The sequence below is a fragment of the Mustelus asterias genome, chromosome 14, assembly GCF_964213995.1.
Source record: "Mustelus asterias chromosome 14, sMusAst1.hap1.1, whole genome shotgun sequence".
Classification (NCBI taxonomy): domain Eukaryota; kingdom Metazoa; phylum Chordata; class Chondrichthyes; order Carcharhiniformes; family Triakidae; genus Mustelus; species Mustelus asterias.
In genome coordinates this window covers 4,159,809-4,180,184 of record NC_135814.1, presented here as the reverse complement: position 1 = coordinate 4,180,184, position 20,376 = coordinate 4,159,809, and the positions used below count along the sequence as shown (strand labels likewise).

The following is a 20,376-nucleotide window of genomic DNA, read 5'->3' as shown; positions in this document are numbered from 1 at the left end:
TCCAACTTTCCAATCTTGTTATGGTCCCCTCAGCTAAAAGGAATAAGACCTCTCTCTCTCTCTCTCTCTCTGTGATATGTCTATAAAAATAGAGAAACTGAGTTCTGAAAAAGAGTCATATTGGCCTTCCAGACCTCCTGGGATTTTCCAATGCTTTTGGTTCTTATTTTTAGGCCGTTTTTTTTTCTCAAATTATCCTCTTGCTCTTTGCGTATTTATAAATAAGTCTTTGGTTTTCCTTGATTTTACTTATCCTTTCTTTGCTTTCCTAATTTTTTTTAAAATTTCACCTCTGCTCTTTTTATGCTTCTCTGGTTTTTCTACAGTATTGAGCCCTCGGTACGTATCATAAGCTTCCCTCTTTTATTCAATCCTTTAAGCCCCTTGACTTCCGGGGGCTCTGGATTTGTTGCTCCGACTATTTTTCTTTCAGGGACTGTACTTGCCCTGATCCCTCAGCAACTAACTCTTTCTTGAATGCCTCCCATTGATTTGGCATGGATTTATCTTTGAAGTATCTGTTTCCAGTCAACTGGCTAAATCACGCGTCTTCTTAGAAAAATTAACCTTTCCCCAGTTGCGAACTTCTGTTCCTGGTCTACTTTTGTCATTTTCTAGTTCTGGTACTCAGTAACAACCATGCACTAAGCGTGCCGTTTCTACAAAGAACTGGGAGCTGACGCTCCAGTGTTCTGTTGATCAAAGGGGCGGCACGGTGGCACAGTGGTTAGCACTGCTGTCTCACAGCACCAGGGACCCGGGTTCAATTCCTGGCTTGAGTCACTGCCTGTGTGGATTTTGCACGTTCTCCCCGTGTCTGCGTGGGTTTCCTCCGGGTGCTCCGGTTTCCTTCCACAGTCTGAAAGACGTGCTGGTTAGGTGCATTGGCCGTGCTAAATTCTCCCTCCGTGTACCCGAACAGGTGCCGGAGTGTGGCGACTAGGGGAATTTCACAGTAACTTCATTGCAATGTTAATGTAAGCCGACTTGTGACTAATAAATAAACTTTTACTTTAAGATAACCAAGCAGATCCACATTTGAATATCACTGGCTCTTTGACCTGTAGGAATTTGTAACATAGCAGTCGTTGACATTGCCCAGTTTTTCCAACTTTACTTTTGCCATGGCTTTATTTGAAGCCATGTCTGTTACTGGATGACTATTATCCTTAAAATCCCGTCGCTGAAATGCAAAGAGATTCAAAAAGAGATCTTGACCGAATCTGTAGTGGAGAGTCAGAAGCTCCAATGCACGTATACAAACCAAGATGTCAATGCCAGTCTTTATACTTGACACGATCCTCCTCCCAATCTGCCTACTTCATTCCCATGTGCCAGTGACTTCCTGATTCTCACCATGCTCTGAGTAAAGAAGATTCTCCTGAATTTCCCATTGGATTTATCACTGATTATCTTATATTTATGGGCCTTAGTTTTGGGTTCTCCTCTATGTACCCTATCAAACCTCATCATAATTATAAAGACCTTTATCAGGTCAACTTTCACACTTCTTTTTTTCTAGAGAAGAAAACTCCAGACTTTTCTTTTAATTTGATCACAGTGTGGTATAGCTACTGTGATTGACTACCAAGTATCCATTGGGATTTTCCCAGCTGTCATTACTTACATCAACATTCCCCTCCTTATTCAGTTTTTCGGGCTTTTTGTTCCCAGAGCCTTATAAATGTCATTAAACCTTTGGGGAGGGAACTAGTGGGGTAATTTTCTAATCGCGATACCCCAGGAGAGCTCTCATCTCTTCCAAGAGCACAGTGGAAATTTGAGTTTTCTGACTGTTGACTTCCTGAATCCAGGGGAGGCAGTGGTATTGTCACTACACTAGTAGCCCAGAGATCCAGGGTAATGCTCTGGGGACCCAGTTTCGAATCCCACACGGCAGATGGTGAAATTTGAATTCAGTAAAAAATTGGAATTGAAAGTCCAACAAGGACCCTGAAACCATTGTCAATTGTTGTAACAACCTATCTGGTTCACTAATGTCCTTTTGGGAAGGAAATCCGCCATCCTTATCCAGTGTAGCCTATATAAGACTCCAGATCCACAGCAATGTGTTTGACTCTCAAGTGCCCTCTGAAATGGAGGGCAGTTAAGGATGGGCAATAAATGATGGGCCCAGCCAGCAATACCCACATCCCGCAAACTGAATACATTTTTTTTAAAATCCCACTGCGCATTCCCAGAAGGAAGAAGAAATCTGAAAATTATCCCTTCAGGTTCCATCCACAGGTAGGGAGGAAATTTGGGACATTTCAATGATATGGGTCAGAAGAAATGTTGGCAGAAGCCTTTGTTTAAACTCTCAGCTGGCGCATACTACAGAACACTGAGAGAGAAAATAAACACCAACTGAAAATGATCATTCTTTTTTCTGCAGATAACTGATAACATCAATGCAGCAGATCTAGTCTTCAAAGTTGGAAAGGTGGAATTTGATGACATTTATTTCAATTATATCGATGGGTAAGTTAAAGTTGGGTGTGAATGATGGCATGGAGCAGCAGGTATTGGACAAGGCCATTAGAAGGAATGTTGGAGTTTAGCTTATCGGGATCATTGCAGGGGTTGCTAGACCAAGTAGATAAGTTGTGTTGTAGTCTCAGGAAGAAGACATTGACCTTTGAGGGAGTTCAGTGTAGATTTACCAGAATGATACTGGGATTAAATTATGAAATTTTGGCTTGTACTCTCTTGAGCTTGAGATGGGACGATCTCATCAAGGTGTTTAAAATGTTTCAAGGGTTCATAGGACAGATACAGGGAAACTATTTCCTGTGTTGGGCGAATCTAGAACAAGGCGACACAACCTTACAGTTGAAGCTCGGCCATTCGGCAGTGAAATTAGGAAGCACATTTTTTACACGCAGGCTGGGAAAATCTGAAATGAGTATGTGGGTGCTTTCAAGGCTGAAAGCAAGAGATGAGAAGCGACGGGTGAATGGGGTTGCGATATCAGCAGGGATTTAATTGAATGCTGGAACAGGTTCAAGGAGTCGAATGGCCTTCTGATTTTAACTACAACAATGTCTTGGCTGGGACTGAAATTTTAATTTCCTTCAGTTAATATCAGTTTTCTATTCCCTTTTTATGACCTCAAACCTCACATCCTGACCTGTTTGGATTTTGCCTCTGTGCTGGCTGTTGTGCAAACATACAAAAATGGTGAGCAGGAAAAGAAACATCTGGTCCATCAACTCTCCTCAGGATGCTTGGAGCATCTCTACCAGACACTCCCCAACCCACACAGCCGTGTAATCTCCTGAGGGAAGCAAAGGAAATAGGGAAAAACCCAGAATAAGGGAAAGAAAATAGAATATTTTTATCTTACTGGGCAAAATCAGTTATGAATATCACATTGACAATGTAAAAAACATATTGGAGCAGGAGTAGGGCCCTTTGAGCTTGCTCCTTCACTCAGTCATGGCTCTACTCCATTTGTCTCTATATCTCTTAATTTCCTTAGCACCCAAAACTCTATTTATTTCTGTTTTAAATATATTCAACAATTGAGCATCCACAGCTTTCGGGGATAGAGAATTCCAAAGATTCACAATCTCAATTTTAAATGGCCGACTCCTATCTGAATCTATGAGCCCTGATTCTTGGCTCTTCAACAGGGGAAACAGCCTCCCACCATCTACTCTTTCAAGAAACAGCCCAGCACCCTCTTGACTGAATGTAAATTCAGCACCAACCTTCTCCTTCAGCAGTCACCCAGGATTGAGGATGACTTTCTTGCACACCAGTTTAATGGGTTCTGAAATGGCTGATAGGCCCAATGAGTGATCTTCAAACATTGCCGACTGAGCTGGTGCTGGAAGGGTTGGATAGGTAGAGATTTATGCACTCCCTCAGATGCCTCGACTTCTCGTCTGCAGGTTCCTGACAAAATCTCTGTGTCTGGTCCATTCCCGAATGACCTTTCTCCATTTTGGTCAGTCACAAGCCATCAGTCTCCCATGAACCAATGAGAATGTTTAAGCTCTTCGTGGATGCCTTGAGAACATCCCGAAAACATTTCCTCTGAGCTCCTGGGAGTGTTCTGCCGCGATCGGGTTGAGTGGACTGGTTGTTTTGGGAAGCTGGTGTCAGGCATATGAACAACATGTCCCACCCAATGGAGCTGGTTTTGAGCGATTAGCATCTTGATGTTGGGCCAATTGGCTTGGGAGCAGATGCTTCCGCTGGCCCACCTTTCTTGCTGCTGCTTTTGGAGTTCCTGCTGATGGGCACTTCTCCAGTCTTCTCCAGTGTTTTGAGGTGCTGCTGACTGTTGTCCCTGTATCTGAAGTGTATAAGAGCACAGGGATCACAACCTTCCTGTGAACCATAACTCCAGTCTCTGGTTTGATCCTGGTCCACAAATACGTTTTCTCCTCAGTTGGCTGAAGGCTGAATTGGCACATTGGAGGCAATGATAAATTTGTCATCAATGTTTGCCTTCGTCGAAAAGAGGCTCCCAAGTTGTGGAAAATGCTCCACGTTTTCCATCTTCCAAACCAGTGGGCAGCGTATTCCAGAGATTAATTACATTCTGGGAAAAGAAGAACCATTCAACTTCCAGACTTTTCCCACATCAGTGCTGTTTAACTGTTTGTATGCGGTGTGACTTTTTACCTTTTGTAGTTATTAATTATTATTATTAATACTTAACTGAGCCAAATTATTAGACTCCCACTTTCAATTGTTGCTCTCTCCTGACCTAAAGTTTAAAGCTTTATTACTTGTCACAAACAAGGCTTACATTAACACTGCAATGAAGTTACTGTGAAAATCCCCTAGTCGCCACACTCCGGCCTGACACCGAGGGAGAATTTAGCATGGCCAATGCACCTAACCACTACATCTTTCAGACTGTGGGAGGAAACTGGAACACCTGGAGGAAATCCACGCAGACGCAGGGAGAACGTGCAAACCCCACACAGACAGTGACCCAAGCCGGGAATTGAACCCGGGTCCCTGGCGCTGTGAGGCAGCAGTGCTAACCACTGTGCCACGGTCTGGATGTTATTAAGTCCATGAATTAATCAGGGTGCTTCAAATTGCTTAAATGGCCTAAGGCTAAGAAAGAAGAAAAGTAGCCAGGGCTTCTCATCCCTGACTTTTATCTTTACTGTGGTATGTCGATGTGATCTATTAAGACTAGGATCGAGACTAGCCCCGATTCCTTCCATGATCAAATGACCTGTTCTAGTCACACACCTGAAGAATGGCTGCATGGATAAAGTACATTAGGGCTTGTGGAACATGCACAACAAGACGAGAAATAGGAGCAGGAGTGTGACCCGTTGAGCCTGCTCTGCCATTCAGTATGATCATGGCGGATCTTGGGCTTCAACTCCAGTTTCACACCTGCTCTCCATTCCCTGAGAGACAAAAAACCCATCCATTCCAGCCTTAAATGTATTCAACAAAAAGTCCACGGTTAAAAGTTAACACCTCATGAAGCAGAGGGTGGAAAATGAGCAGCAAATAAAACTACAATGCCTGTGGTTGGGTGTCTGCCGACTCTGTTTCCTGTGTTTCACTTTAGAACTGTAGCCAAACGCCTCAAATTAAATGGTGTCTGCTCCAGATGTAAATGTGGCTCTGATTTGTTTTCTTCTGAAGCCATTCAGCTGATCAAATTGAAATGAAAACGTGTTTGTCTAAGTAATTCTGTACCTTAGCTGCTGTCAGCATCTTGATACCGAGTCCTGCAAACAAAATGAAACCAGGACAATCAACTCATGCTCATATAATTTTCTTGATATACACTCAGGATTTTAGAGACTCAAACTGCTTGCATTTGTTCTCTTTCCTCATCTTGCCTTCGTATTGTGATTTTTTTTTTAAGTCACTCGTTAGAAGCAACACTAACAACTTGCATTTATACTTCAGATTTAGTTTAGCCAAAGACTCAAAGCCCTTCACCAGAGGGGAATCAGTCTAGGTTTGACACAGAGCCATGTAAAGAGACATTAGGGCAGATGACCAGAAGTTGGTCAAAAGTTGGCCTTAAGGAACAACTTAAAGGAGGAGAGTGAGAGGAAGAGGTAGAGAGATTTAAGAAGGGAATTCCAGAGTCTAAGATCCAGACAGCTAAAGGCACGGCCACCAGTTGTGGAACGAAGGAAATCAGTTGCAGTAGAGGCAGGAATTAGAGAAACACCCAGATCTAGGACAGGTGTAGGGCTGTTGAAAATTACAGATCTGGCAATGAACCTCCCTTGACTGCCAAGGCCCTAAGTTCTGGAATTTAAAGTTTTAAAAGTTTTATTTATTAGTCACAAGTAAGGCTTACATTAACGTTGCGATGAAGTTACTGTGAAATTCCCGTAGTCGCCACACTTGGCACCTGTTCGGGTCAACGCACCTAACCAGCACGTCTTTCAGACTGGGAGGAAACCCACGCAGACACGGAGAGAACATGCAAACTCCACAGGAGTTTCCTTAGGAAATTACCGACCGGTGAGTCTAACTTCAGTGGTTGGTAAGCTGATGGAGAAGATCCTGAGGGACAAGATTTATGAGCATTTAGAGAGGTTTAGTATGCTCAAGAATATTCAGCATGGCTTTGTCAAAGGCAGATCGTGCCTTACGAGCCTGGAGTTCTTCGAAAATGTGACTAAACACATTGACGAAGGAAAGAGGTAGATGTGGTTTATATGGATTTTAGCAAGGCGTTCGATAAGGTCCCCCATGCAAGGCTTCTAGAAAAAGTGAGAGGGCATGGGATCCAAGGGGCTGCTGCCCTGTGGATCCAGAACTGGCTTGCCCAAAGGAGGCAGAGAGTGGGTATAGATGGGTCTTTTTCTAAATGGAGGTCGGTCACCAGTGGTGTGCCCCAGAGATCTGTTCTGGGACCCTTGCTGTTTGTCATTTTCAGAAATGACCTGGATGAGGAAGTGGAGGGATGGGTTGGTAAGTTTGCCGACGACACGAAGGTTGGTGGGGTTGTGGATAGTCTGGAGGGATGTCAGAAGTTACAGAGAGACATAGATAGGATGCAAGACTGGGCGGAGAAGTGGCAGATGGACTTCAACCCAGATAAATGATTAGTGGTCCATTTTGACAGGTCAAATGGGATGAAGGAGTACAATATAAAGGGAAAGACTCTTAGTACTGTAGAGGATCAGAAGGACCTTGGGGTCCGGGTCCATAGGACTCTAAAATCGGCCCCGCAGGTGGAGGAGGTGGTTAAGAAGGCGTATGGTGTGCTGGCCTTTATCAATCGAGGGATTGAGTTTAGGAGTCCGGGGATAATGATGCAGCTATATAAGACCCTCGTCAGACCCCACTTGGAGTACTGTGCTCAGTTCTGGTCGCCTCATTACAGGAAGGATGTGGAAAAGATTGAAAGGGTGCAGAGGAGATTTACAAGGATGTTGCCTGGATTGAGTGGCATGCCTTATGAGGATAGGCTGAGGGAGCTCGGTCTTTTCTCCTTGGAGAGACGTAGGATGAGAGGAGACCTAATAGAGGTATATAAGATGTTGAGAGGCATAGATCAGGTGGACTGTCAGAGGCTTTTTCCCAGGGTGGAAATGGCTGCTACGAGAGGACACAGGTTTAAGGTGCTGGGGGGTAGGTACAGGGGAAATGTTAGGGGGAAGTTTTTCACACAGAGGGTGGTGGGCGAGTGGAATCGGCTGCCGTCAGTGGTGGTGGAGGCAAACTCAATAGGGTCTTTTAAGAGACTCCTGGATGAGTACATGGGACTTAATAGGATGGAGGGTTATAGGTAGGCCTAAAAGGTAGGGATATGTTCGGCACAACTTGTGGGGCCAAAGGGCCTGTTTTGTGCTGTAGTTTTTCTATGTTTCTATAATAAAACCCCTAAAGTCCAGGTACCATTCTTGTAAACCTACACTGCACACCCTCCAAGGTCAATATATCCTCCCTATGGTGTTGTGCCGGATCTGCTCACAGGGCTCCAAATGGGGTCTAACCAGGCTTTTGGAAAACTGCGGCATAACTCCTTGTGTTCCAGTCCTCTAGATATAAAGGCCAGCATTCTATTAACCTTCTTGATTAGTTTCCACACTGCTACTACCCATTTTAGCTATATTAGTTAGGCTAAAGGGATTTGGATCTGAGAATTATCTTTTGAAATTGGAAGAATTGAGAGACTGGGAACTCAGTGTTGGAGATCAGTCATTTCAGCCCCAGGCCATCACTGCAGGCATTCCTCAGGGGAGTATCCTAGGCCCTGCCATCTTCAGCTGTATCATCAGTGACCTTCCTTCGATCATAAGATCAGATTGCACAAGGCCTCAGATACTGAGGTATGCCCTGCCCATATGCAGCAAGACCTCGACAACACTCACGTTTGGGCTGACAAGTGGCAAGTAACATTTGCGCCACAGAAATTTCAGGCAATGACAACCTCCAACAAGAGAGGATCTATCCATCATCACTTGACATTCAATAGCATTACCATTGATGAATCCCTCACTATCAACATCCTGGGGGGTTACCATCGACTAGAAACTGAACTGGACTAGCCATACAAAAACTGTGGGTCAGCACTGACAGGGTTAATTGGTGAGTGGAACCATAGGAGGGAAGGTAACTTGAAAGAAAGTACTTTGTGCTAATGTTAAAATTCACCACCTCATGTTCTGGAACATTACTTCACAGGAGAGTCAAATAAAATCTTTCCCATTCAAAATTAAATGACTCCAAGTTTGCTCAATAATTTCTAATTCATTTCTACCCACAAGATTTGTAAGTTCTGAAGATCACTGTAAATCTCCGTGAATCTTTGGATACTTTGTAGAATGTTACTGTACTTGAATGGTAAATATTCATGAACTTAATACTCAACCAATCAGTTCTCAGGCAAGTGGGGCAGTGGAATCCTCAACCTTGGATGGTCTACCTTTCCTAATCCTATTGACACAAATTTTGTTTTGTTATTTTTCTCTTACAGTAGAGAAATCTTGCATGGCATTTCATTCACTGTTCCACCTGGACACACAGTGGCCCTGGTAAGTAGGTTTACTGCAATGTGTTGGCAACATGTCACCAAACTTGGTTCAATAGATATACATAACTTCAATACCATTAGAATGTAATCACATTGTGGCAAATGATCAGGAATCCAATTCTCACCAAGATGAAACGTCTGGATAATTTTCTTCTCTATGAACAGAATGCTTTGTCTGTTTAGCGCGCAAGAAACAATACTTTTCATTGTATACTAATACATGTGACAATAAAAAATCAAATCAAATTTCTCGTAGCAACCCAAATCATGTTCATGGATCTACAATTATTCATCTTTGGTTGCCTAGTCAGTACCCATTGTTGATAACACCAACACCACTTGTGCTACAATGATTCAAAGAGAAGGCCCATCAGTATTTTCCCTAGACATCTAGGGATGAGCAATACATGCGGCCTTGCCAGAAAGGACTTCAGTAAAATGACCTGACATTGAGTTGGTGATATGGCCCAGATCAGTTTATTTATAAGATGGATACTGTTGTCCAGACACTGCATTGTCTGCCCCCCCCCCCCCACCCCCCCAGTCTTTCACTGCCAAATGGACTTGTTACTTCCATCTTTGAGGGCACTATTTTCCTTTTAAGAGTTGATGTGAGGTTTTTTTTTTAGAATTGGGGTGTAAGTTTGATTGACATGGGGTAAAAAACGTAAATGCCATTTATGTACATTGGAAGAGGTTGAAACAAATATTTTAAATCAGAAGGACAAGCCAATAGGTCCCTGAAAGTCTCTGAAACCTTTTTGTTCTGCAGTGAACATCTTTCACATCTCTCAACTGTGCAACTGCACACGTTTATAGCGTGGGAGGCCACTCAGTCCATCGGTTTGATAATTCTGTTACTTGTATTTTGCTCTAGGTTGGGCCCTCTGGGTCTGGGAAAAGCACCATAATCCGACTGTTGTTCCGATTTTATGACGTCAAGGGAGGCAGCATTAAAATCGATGGCCAAGACATCTCAAAGGTAAAAGCAGATACTTTATTCTAGAAGGAAGTCAAGAGCTTTGATCAACTTATAACGTTGAGACTGAAACTATGTATTTCCCAAATAGGACGAGTGTCCGCCTGCTCCTTCAGAGAGCAGAACACTCGTTTGCCTTAAGCAGGACTGTCACTGTAGGGAACTACAGAGGAAGATAGCGGAACAGAGAGTGAATGCGGGTGAGAAGACAGAGAAGAGAGGAGTGAGAAAAAAAAACAATGGGTTAAATAGATCAGAGAGAGCAAATGGACAAGAAGAAAGACGGGAGAGAAGGAAAGAAAATCGGTGAAAAAAGGATAGCAAGCATGAAATATAACAGTGGGGAAAGGGGAGAAGAAAAAAGAACAAGATAACAAAGATAGTACGTGAGTAGAGAGAATCAGAGGATAGAGGAAATACAGATGAGAGTGAGGAGATCACATGTGGCATTGGATAGGCCATCGTGAAAAGCAGTGGAATCAGACTGCGTGTTTTAATGGAGTGGCATAACAAGCAGTTTCTTTGTAAGATCCTTCAAATACAATGCAAGAGATACGTTCAACAGCAGTGTTCTCTTTCAAGCCAAAGTGCCCCAGCATTGAGGCACTAATCACTCAAAACCAGCTCTGCGGGACAGGACATGTCTTTTGCATGCCCTACACCAGCCTCCCAAAGCAATGGCTCTACTTGAAACTCAGTCTCACTCCCAGGAGGATAGTGGAAACTCTTTTTTTTTGGGATGTCTTCAAAGCATCCCTGAAGAGGTCAAACATTTTTGCTGACTCATGGGAGTCCTTGGCTTGTGACCAAAATGGAGAATGTCCATTTAGGGAAGACATCAAGAGACTTTGGGAACATGCTGAAACAAACCTGAAGCTTTGGAGACAGTGTACAAACTTCCAAGCACCTCATTTACCCAACGCTGCAAGCACCAGCTGCCCCACACGTAGACTGCATTGTATTGATCAGCTAATTAGGAAATGCCCTTATTCCTTTGAAGATGTTCTATCATTCATGTGAAACATATAGGGTGGAATTTTCCCGTCCCGTCCCGTTCTGCCCGTCACGGGAATTGGAGCGGACGTGACATGACCGTGCAAAGGTCCGTTGACCTCAGGCGAGATTTTCCAGTCTTGGAGCGAGTGCGGCTGGAAAATCCCATGCATGGTCTCTCCTGCAGCATTCCATATCTCAGTAAGAATTCTTAGTGAAATGTCAGGGGAAAAAAGTTGTTCCAGTGCTTTTGCCAAGATTTTGAACTCTCAATAACTGGTACTTGCAAAACACCTCTGGTTCTACAATGTCCATTTAAGTATTGCAATTGTGAGACATGGGATTAGGAATTGAGTGTGTGCCTTCAGCCCTATAAACAAGCAGGAGCAGAGGCAATGAGTTACAAACTAATAGGGCACTACTTCTTCTTCATTTCCTGCCCTTCTCCTCTGTGTGTTTCAGCTTCAGCTCATTTACACAAATCGATAGCAGCAACAATGTGATCAGATGCTTTGAAACCTAGATCCATAGAATCCCTATAGTGCAGAAGGAAGCCGCTCGGCCCATCGAGTCTGCATCGACTCTCTGGAAGAACATCTTACCCAGGCCCACCTCCAGCCCTATTCCTGTAACCCCGTGTGTTTATCATGTCCAATACGCCTAACCCGCACATCTTTGTACTGTGGGAGGAAACCGGAGCACCCGGAGGAAACCCACGCAGACACGGGGAGAATGTGCAGACTCCACACAAACAGTCATCCAAGACAGGAATTGAACCCAGGTCCCTGGCGCTGTGAGGCAGCAGTGCTAACCACTGTGCCCCCGTGCTGCCCAGATATCTCAAGCCTCAACCAGTTAAATGAACTGCTAGTTCCATATTATGGATTCCACCCAACCTTAGAAAAGCAGCTTCCATTGTTCAAATATAAAGAATTGACTCGAGCTTTGCTTACAAGTTGGGTAACCTGACCGCCTGAAGGGCAGGACAGCAGTAAGCAGTCATGCCTCACACTTGGAACATTTGCTTCATTCATCTACCCAAAGTCTATAATAGAAGGTGCGGCAGAATAATTGTTTTATGTCCTTTCTATCGTGCGGCAGCGATCAAGGGTTTGACATGCCAGTGGCTTCCAGTAAATAAGCTGCTCATTAGCAGTGATATATTCCTTGGTCAAACCAATGATGTTTACAACACAGGAATTAGAACAAGAGAAATCGGTTATTCATCACATTTAATCATATCATTTAACCTTCAGCTGAGCAAATATTCCACCTACTTATTCAATCAAAACTATGAGTAAAACAAAAGTAAGAATAGGAGTAAGACATATGACATCTCAAGTCTGCCCCACCATTTAGTAAAATCATGGCTTGTCTACTGTTAGAACTGCATTTTCCGGCTCTATTCCCGTATGCCTCTATCCACCTCTCTATTTCTGGTTGTTAACTTAGGTCCTGAATTTCACTCTTGGGTCAGAACTTGTGATTCGCAGAGTTGGGATCATTCCTGACTCCGCTAACCTGACCCAGAAAAATGTGTCCCAGAGGATCGGATATTCATTCAGAGGGATGTGGGTGGAAGAAGGAGGAGGGACAGTGGGTGAAACTGGGAGTCATGGCAAGTGGCCCCAGAAAGAGTTCGGAGGCAGGCTGTGTGGGAGGCCTGTCTTGATGCTTCAGCACTTTGTCGAAGTTTTCAAAAAAATGAATAAAACAATAAACACCCCTCACCCCGCTCCCCATAGCCCCTCATACCCTTTACCCTCCCCTGTGGTTCTTTATAGCCCCTATGCCAACTCATGCCCCTCTACCCACATGGTCCTTTATAGTCCCTGTGTCAACTTAGTGCCAACTCATGCCAACATCATGCACTCCACCACTCTTTGCACTTACACCTTCCATGCCAACTCACTCATTATCAACCATGGGCCGACCTCAGGGCCCATGCTGAGATTTAAAAGTTCTTAAGTGTCTGTTGATGGATTCACTCTGTCCAAAAGAAAACACACTCTTTGATTTAAAAAAAAGTAACATTCACTACACTTAACCTTACATTATTTTAATCCCTGATGAAAAGAAGCATTTGTGTTCATAGTTCCACTTCAAAGGGTTTATAAACACTGGAGCTGTCAAACTGTGAACTGATAGGCAATCCACTGTAATAATGGTAGGTTGTGATATCAATCATGCAGCACCAATCCTGTTATAATCGTTCTCAGGCTTATGTCAACAGACAGAGTGAAATAGTAAGCACTGATTTTTTTTTAACACTGCAGTTTCTCCTAATATTTAAAGTGAAGGACATTTAAATACCTTAGCATTTCCAATGAGTTTGTATACTTTCTACACACAAACATATCTACTTTTAATAATCCCTCACAGCATCTTACCTCTCCCAAAGGGTGCCTGGCCTCTCTCAAAGATATCCTGGGACCATATCCAAAAGAGTATCTTACCTCTCCAAAGGATGGCCATGCTCTGCAGAGAACTGCAGCAGCTTTAGACCTCCTTCAACCTAACTGACTGAGGCAGCTGCACTTTGCCCCCATTTCCCTCCCCAGCAAAAATGGTGGGGGCCACATTTGGGGATGGGACTTCCGGACGTGGGCCACCTCTGCCATCTTTGCTAAAATGGAGAGCCTCGCCATCTGCACAAAAATTCTCCTCATAGTTTCAGCCGTAGCCACTAATCCTAGAGGTGAATTCCAGAGTCTCACAACTCTGGGAAAATGTTTTAAATCTCCTGCGTTTAATCTATAATTAATGGCACCTAAAGCCTTCTCGAAGGCTTCTAAAGCCTTCTCGAAAACCTCAATTCAACCTGCCTCCACCACACTTCCAGGCAGTGCACCCTAGACCTGAACCATTCGCTGTGTGAAAAAGTTTTTTTCTCACATCACATTTGCTTCTTTTGCAAATCACTTTAAATCTGTGCCCACTCGTTCTCGATTCTTTCAGGAACAGGAACAGTCTGTCCAGCCTACTCATGATTTTGAACACCTCTTTCAAATCTCCTCTCAGCCACCTTCTCTCCAAGGAGAATAGTCTCAACCTCTCCAATTTATCCTCCTAACTGAAGTTTCTCAGCCCTGGAACCATTCTTGTAAACCTCTGCTCCACTCACTCCGTGCATTCAGATTTTCCTATAGTGTGGTGTCCAGGACTGTACACAGTGTTCCAGTTGAGGTCTAACTAGTATCTTGTGTAAGTTCAGCATAACCTCCTTGCTCTTGTACTCTGTGCCCCTATTAAAAAGCGTAGGATGCAATATGCCTTATTAACTGCTCTCTCGACCAGTCCTGCCACCTTCAGTGATCAATATACTTATACCCCCAGGTCCCTCTGCTCCTGCATCTCTTTAAAAAAAAATTCTCCTTATTTTGTATTGGCTGGAATTTTCCATCTGCCACCAATCTGTCCACTCCATCAACTTATCTACATTTCTTTTGAAGCTCTACAATGTCCTCTTTGCAGTTTACATCGCGTCCATGTTTTGTGACGTCCACAGACTTTGAAATTATCCCCAGAGCACCGAGATCTAGATCATTGATATATTATCAGCAAAAGCTAGGCTCCCAATACCAAACGCTGGGGAACTCCACTGCAAACCTTCCTTCAGCCTGAAAACTATCCATTGACCATTACTCTTTTGTATTGCTCAGCCAGTTTTGTATCCACCTTGCTACTGTTCCTTTTATTCCATGTGCGATAACTAATTGGCAAAAGAATTAGAGGACGGTGAGAAATTTCTTAACGTGGAAGGTTGTTAAGATCTTGAACGTATGATTTAAAATAACATCCTAGTGAATCTACGCTGGTGTCTTTCTAAAGCCTTCATAAAGTGCAAAACCCAGTAGGGATCCAAAGGAATGTTTAATTTGGAAAATTCTGAAGTGTCGGATGAAATTGGGCAGCTCTGTTAATGAGCTGTCTCCGGCTTGAAGAGGCGAATGGCTGCTCCCTGAGCAGTAAGATTCTATAACATTCTATATTTCCTGTGATGAAACCTATACGATGCTCCCAAACCTGCTGAGTTTTTCCAACATTTTCTGTTTTTATTTCAGACCTCCAGCAGTATTTTGCTTCAATTTTGTGGTTCTTATCAACCAGTCTTAACCACACTTTTACTTCTTCGCCTTTACTGTCCAGCTCTTTTGTCATCCAGAGACCTCTGGATGTGTTTGCCATGCTTTTCCACTTCATGGGAATATATCTTGTCTTACCTGAACTGTCTCTCCTCTAAAAGGCAGCCCATTGTTCAGATACGGCTATGCCTGCCAACCTGTGATTCGAATTGAGCCGGGCCAGATCCATTCTCACCCCGTTGAGGTTGGTTTTCCCCTCAGTTAATTATTCGTAACCCATATGTTTCTTCTTGTTTTCCGTAACCAACCTAAACCTTGTGTTACACGATCACTGTCCTCTAAATATTCCCCAACTGACAATTGATCCACTTGGCACATCTCATTCACAAAAACCAAGTCTAGATTTCACATTGGACTGGAAACTGCTCCAGAGCACACTCTATCCACTTCCAAATACTCTGGAAAAACTGCCCATAACTCCTACTCTCTATCATCTCCCATCTAAACATTTTTTGCTAATTATAATATAATAATAGTATGTAGGGGAGGCGATAGCCCAGTAGTATTACCGCTAGACTATTAATCCAAAAACTCAATTAATGTTCTGGGGACCCGAGTTGGAATCCTGCCACGGCAGATGGTGGAATTTGAATTCAATTTTTTTTTAAATCCAGAATTAAGAATTTACTCGTGACCATGAAACTATTGTCGATTGTCAGAAAAACCCATCTGGTTCACTAATGTTCTTTCGGGATGGAAATCTGCCGCCCTTACCCGGTCTGGCCTACAGACTCTCAGCAATGTGGTTGACCCCGAGCTGCCCTCCGAGGGCAACTAGGGATGGGCAATAAATGCTGGCCAGCCAGCGTTGCCTTTGTCCCACAAATGAATAAAAAAATATATCCTGTGAGGTCCCTTTAAACAAATTTCAGTAAAGTCTACATACACTATCTTTTCCATTTACCATCCTCAAAGATTTCTGTGCGGCTGCATAGTAATTTCTAGTAAAACCAGTATCCCTTTTGAAATGTGGGCTGCCTACTTCCAGCTATTTGATCTTTAACTAGACACATGGCAATTTCATTTTAATTAAATACTCTGTAATTTCATCTCCCACAGATGTTAAACTAACATTCCTTTAATTACCCGGATTAGCTGCTGCTCTCTTTGTAATAGTGGTTACTCCATTTGGCCACTCTCCAGTCCTCAGGCACACTTTAACATGTAATAGAGTCTGAAATAGAAGTACTAGTTCTGGACCTGAGGATCTGTCCTTGTCTTCCTGAACCTATCTGAAATGTTCCTTTTATCCTTTTCCAGATGAGATTTCCACTTCACCTCCTCCACGACGTACTTCTCTTTATTAAAGATCAATGCAAACTACCTATTGCATACTTCCGCTATTTTTGAGCATCTATAAATTGGTTATTTGCTAGACGTAGGGATCTCATCTCGCTTTTAATAATTCACCACCATCCTGCTGACATTGTGAAACACTTTGCAGTTACTTTTAAAGGATGGAACTTTCCCACGGTTTGTCAGATTCTCGGGTTCAGACTGAAAACCAGCGTGTATCTCTCCAGAAGCACAGCCGAGTTTTAATTCTAAATCTACTGGCACTCCGTGCACAGAGAATCTGGGCGGGTGAGGGGAGGGGGGGGGGGGGTGGGTGGTCTGCGTTGTCACTCAGGTAGGGTGGGGCCTAATAGAGCCAGCAAGGCCGGTTCCACCGAGATCGTGGCGCCATCTTTAAAGGATGCCGTGATGTGTGCTGAAAATATACTCCCTACCACCCCCACCTCCTCCCACCACCGCCCCACCTGGAGACATATGTCGGAGAACCCACCTGCCAAGCATCGGGGTGATACTTCCATCCCTCCAACCCACCCCTCAACACCACCACAATAGCAGTGTCAGGAGGCAGTGCCAAGGCACTGTCTGAGCGTGTGCCTCACCACCCAGGGGCTGTACTTAACTGTGCGTCCCCGGGCGTGGTCATCACCACTGGTTTTCGTTTTTGAAAAGCAGTAGTGATTTGTGCTGAGGTGTCATCACGCTGGCTGGTTGGGATGATCTGTTGAGGGTGGAAGCAGCAGTGTTAAGCTGCTAATGACGTTAAAATATATTATATACTAATCAGGTCCACGGCCTTCCTGGATGTGAACCTGATCATGTCATCGGAGGGGGGGGGAAGCCAGGAAGGTCGCATTTTGGAAATCGTTCACGGTTAGCACGGCCGCCAATGTTTCTGAAATGCTCTCCTCCTACCCAAAACTTCTGACATCATCTTTGTTGTATGCTACATGGGCGGCAGGGTAGCAGAATGGTTAGCACTGCTGCTTCACAGCGCCAGGGACCTGGGTTCGGTTCCCGGCTTGGGTCACTATCTGTGTGGAGTCTAGCCCCTCGAGCCTGCCCCGCCATTCAATAAGATCATGGCTGATCTGATAGTGGTTTAGTTCCACTTACCCGCCCGCTCCCCATAACCCTTAATTCCCTTATTGATCAGAAATCTATCTACCTGTGACTTAAACATATTTAACGAGGTAGCCTCCACTGCTTCAATGGGCAGAGAATTCCAGAGATTCACTACCCTCTGAGAGAAGAAGTTCCTCCTCAACTCTGTTCTAAATTGACTCCCCCTTATTTTGAGGCTGTGCCCTCTAGTTCTTGTTTCCTTTCTAAGTGGAAAGAATCTCTCTGCCTCTACCTTGTCTAGCCCCTTCATTATCTTATATGTCTCTATAAGATCTCCCCTCCGCCTTCTAAACTCCAACGAGTACAGGCCCAATCTACTCAATCTCTCCTCATAAGCTAACCCCCTCATCTCCAGTATCAACCTGGTGAACCTTCTCTGTACTCCCTCCAAGGCCAATACATCCTTCCGCAAATAAGGGGACCAAAATTGCACACAGTACTCCAGTTGCAGCCTCACCAATACCTTGTACAATTGCAGCAAGACCTCCCTGCTTTTATACTCCATCCCCTTCGCGATAAAGGCCAAGATTCCATTTGCCTTCTTGATCACCTGCTGCACCTGCAGACTGAGTTTTTGTGATTCATGCACAAGGACCCCCAAGTCCCTCTGCACAGTAGCATGTTGTAATTTTTCACCATTTAAATAATAGTCCATTTTACTATTATTCCTTCCAAAGTGGATAACCTCACACTTGTCAATGTTATACTCCATCTGCCAGATCCTCACCCACTCACTTAACCTATCCAAATCTCTCTGCAGACTTTCCGCATCCTCCACGCAATTCGCTTTCCCACTCATCTTTGTATCATCCGCAAACTTTGTTACCCTACACTCGGTCCCCTCCTCCAGATCGTCTATATAAATGGTAAACAGTTGAGGCCCCAGCACCGATCCCTGCGGCACACCACTAGTCACCAACTGCCAACCAGAAAAGCACCCATTTATTCCAACTCTCTGCTTCCTGTTAGATAGCCAATCCTCAATCCACGCTAACACTTCACCCCCAACTCCGTGTACCTTTATCTTATGCAGCAACCTTTTGTGGGGCACCTTATCGAACGCCTTCTGGAAATCCAAAAACACCACATCCACCGGTTCCCCTCTGTCAACCGCACTCGTTACATCTTCATAAAAATCCAGTAAATTCGTCAAACACGACTTTCCCTTCATGAATCCATGCTGCGTCTGCTTGATCAAACCTTTTTTTTCCAGGTGTCCTGCTATTTCTTCTTTAATGATGGATTCCAGCAATTTCCCAACTACGGACGTTAAGCTAACCGGCCTGTAGTTACCCGCCTTTTGTCTACCTCCTTTTTTAAACTTTGAAACCCTAACTCTTTGACCAAGCTCATGGTCATATGACCATAGCTCATAGAATCCTACAGTGCAGAAGGCCATTCAGCCCATCGAGTCTGCACCTACCACAATCCCACACAGGCCCTATCCCCGTAACCCCATGCATTTACTCTAGCTAGTCCTCTGAAACTAAGGGGCAATTTAGCATGACCGATCCACCTAACCCACACATCTTTGGATTGTGGGAGGAAACCAGAGCACCCAGAGGAAACCCACGCAGACACGGGGAGAATGTGCAGACTCTACAAAGACAGTGACCCAAGCCGGGAATCGAACCAGGGTCCCTGGCGCTGTGAGGCAGCAGTGCTAACCACTGCGCCACCGTGCCAACCAAATTCTGCCTTATTTTAGCTAACACTACCTGAAAAGTTTGACTTTTGAAAGTTTGGCAGCAAAGGGGGAGTAAAATTTCTCCAGGGTGGGGGTTTTGAGTGGATGAGAAAGAAAATTGCTCTGGAGGTGGGGAGTTGATGGGGAAGGAACAGCTGCAATCCGGGTGGGAAGGTTGGGTGTACCAAGTGGATGATTGGAATGGCAGTGGAGAGGGTGGGCAGTTTGTCATGGGCACGAGTTATTGGTTGTAAAGAAAAGCATAAATGTATCCTTTTAAAACAAGGTCCGTTTTTTCTAAAGTTATCTCCGTATTATGATGTTTGAAGTTGGCAAAATTCAGAAATTCTCTATTCATTTTTTGTGTTTGAATGCTGAAGTGATGTTGCTAATGGAAATGTTTGACTGTTTCAATTGATGACATTAATATCAGTTCCAAAACTTGTAATGTTAAAATATTTAGTTAGTGCCTTGCATTGTCATGTGTGATAATATCGCACAAACCTTGACTTGCTTCTTATCACACTTTTGCTAACATCAGCTAGAGCAAACCAGAGTTAGATATATACCCGGAGACTTGAGTTTGTCTCTACAGACTCAGCAGCCACCTGTGTGTGCGCGCGAGTGCATGTGCACACACACCTGTGTGATAGGGTGGAGCACAGCAGTCAAAGGGTTGATTTGGTAATTGGGGTCTATGTGAAAAGACGGGTTGGGGGTTTTCTTGTTTACTTAGTGGGGGCTGTAAACTGAGTAAACTGCACCGATGTTTGATGTCCAGACAAGGACGAAACAGCAGCTTGTGGATGAATGTGCCGATCTGTTCCTGTCCCCAGATGTTTATGCGTTTGGAATCACAGGAAGTCCTGATCTGAGTGGTGAACTCTGCATTCAATCCCTTTATTTGTTTAGCCTTTGGATAAAAGGCCCCCACATGTGTAGCTGGAGTGACTTTTGTGTTTTTAATGTTGGGACCATTTAATCTGCTTCCAAACCTCAGAGGCATTTTCTCTTTGATTGAGCCTGACTTTTTGAGCCTTACAACATGCACTTAATTAACTAAAGCTAACACCTCACAGTGAAAGCATCTTGTTGCCAGTCATATCACTCCCTGGTAATCTGAATGAATCAAATATCCTGAAGCCTTCTATCTGAGCTGCACTGT

The 20,376-nt window shown here is 44.1% G+C and overlaps 1 protein-coding gene across 3 annotated transcripts in view; it reads left to right on the top strand.

The window, feature by feature from the left end:
• LOC144503469 (ATP-binding cassette sub-family B member 6-like) overlaps window positions 1-20,376 on the top strand; it is a 181,796-nt gene that overhangs the window by 92,524 nt on the left and 68,896 nt on the right. For all 3 annotated transcript variants that reach the window (XM_078227807.1, XM_078227805.1, XM_078227808.1), the window contains exons 13-15: window positions 2,396-2,481; window positions 8,933-8,990; window positions 9,867-9,971. In XM_078227807.1, coding sequence (XP_078083933.1) covers window positions 2,396-2,481; window positions 8,933-8,990; window positions 9,867-9,971 — 249 coding nt within the window. The remainder of the gene's footprint in view (window positions 1-2,395; window positions 2,482-8,932; window positions 8,991-9,866; window positions 9,972-20,376) is intronic.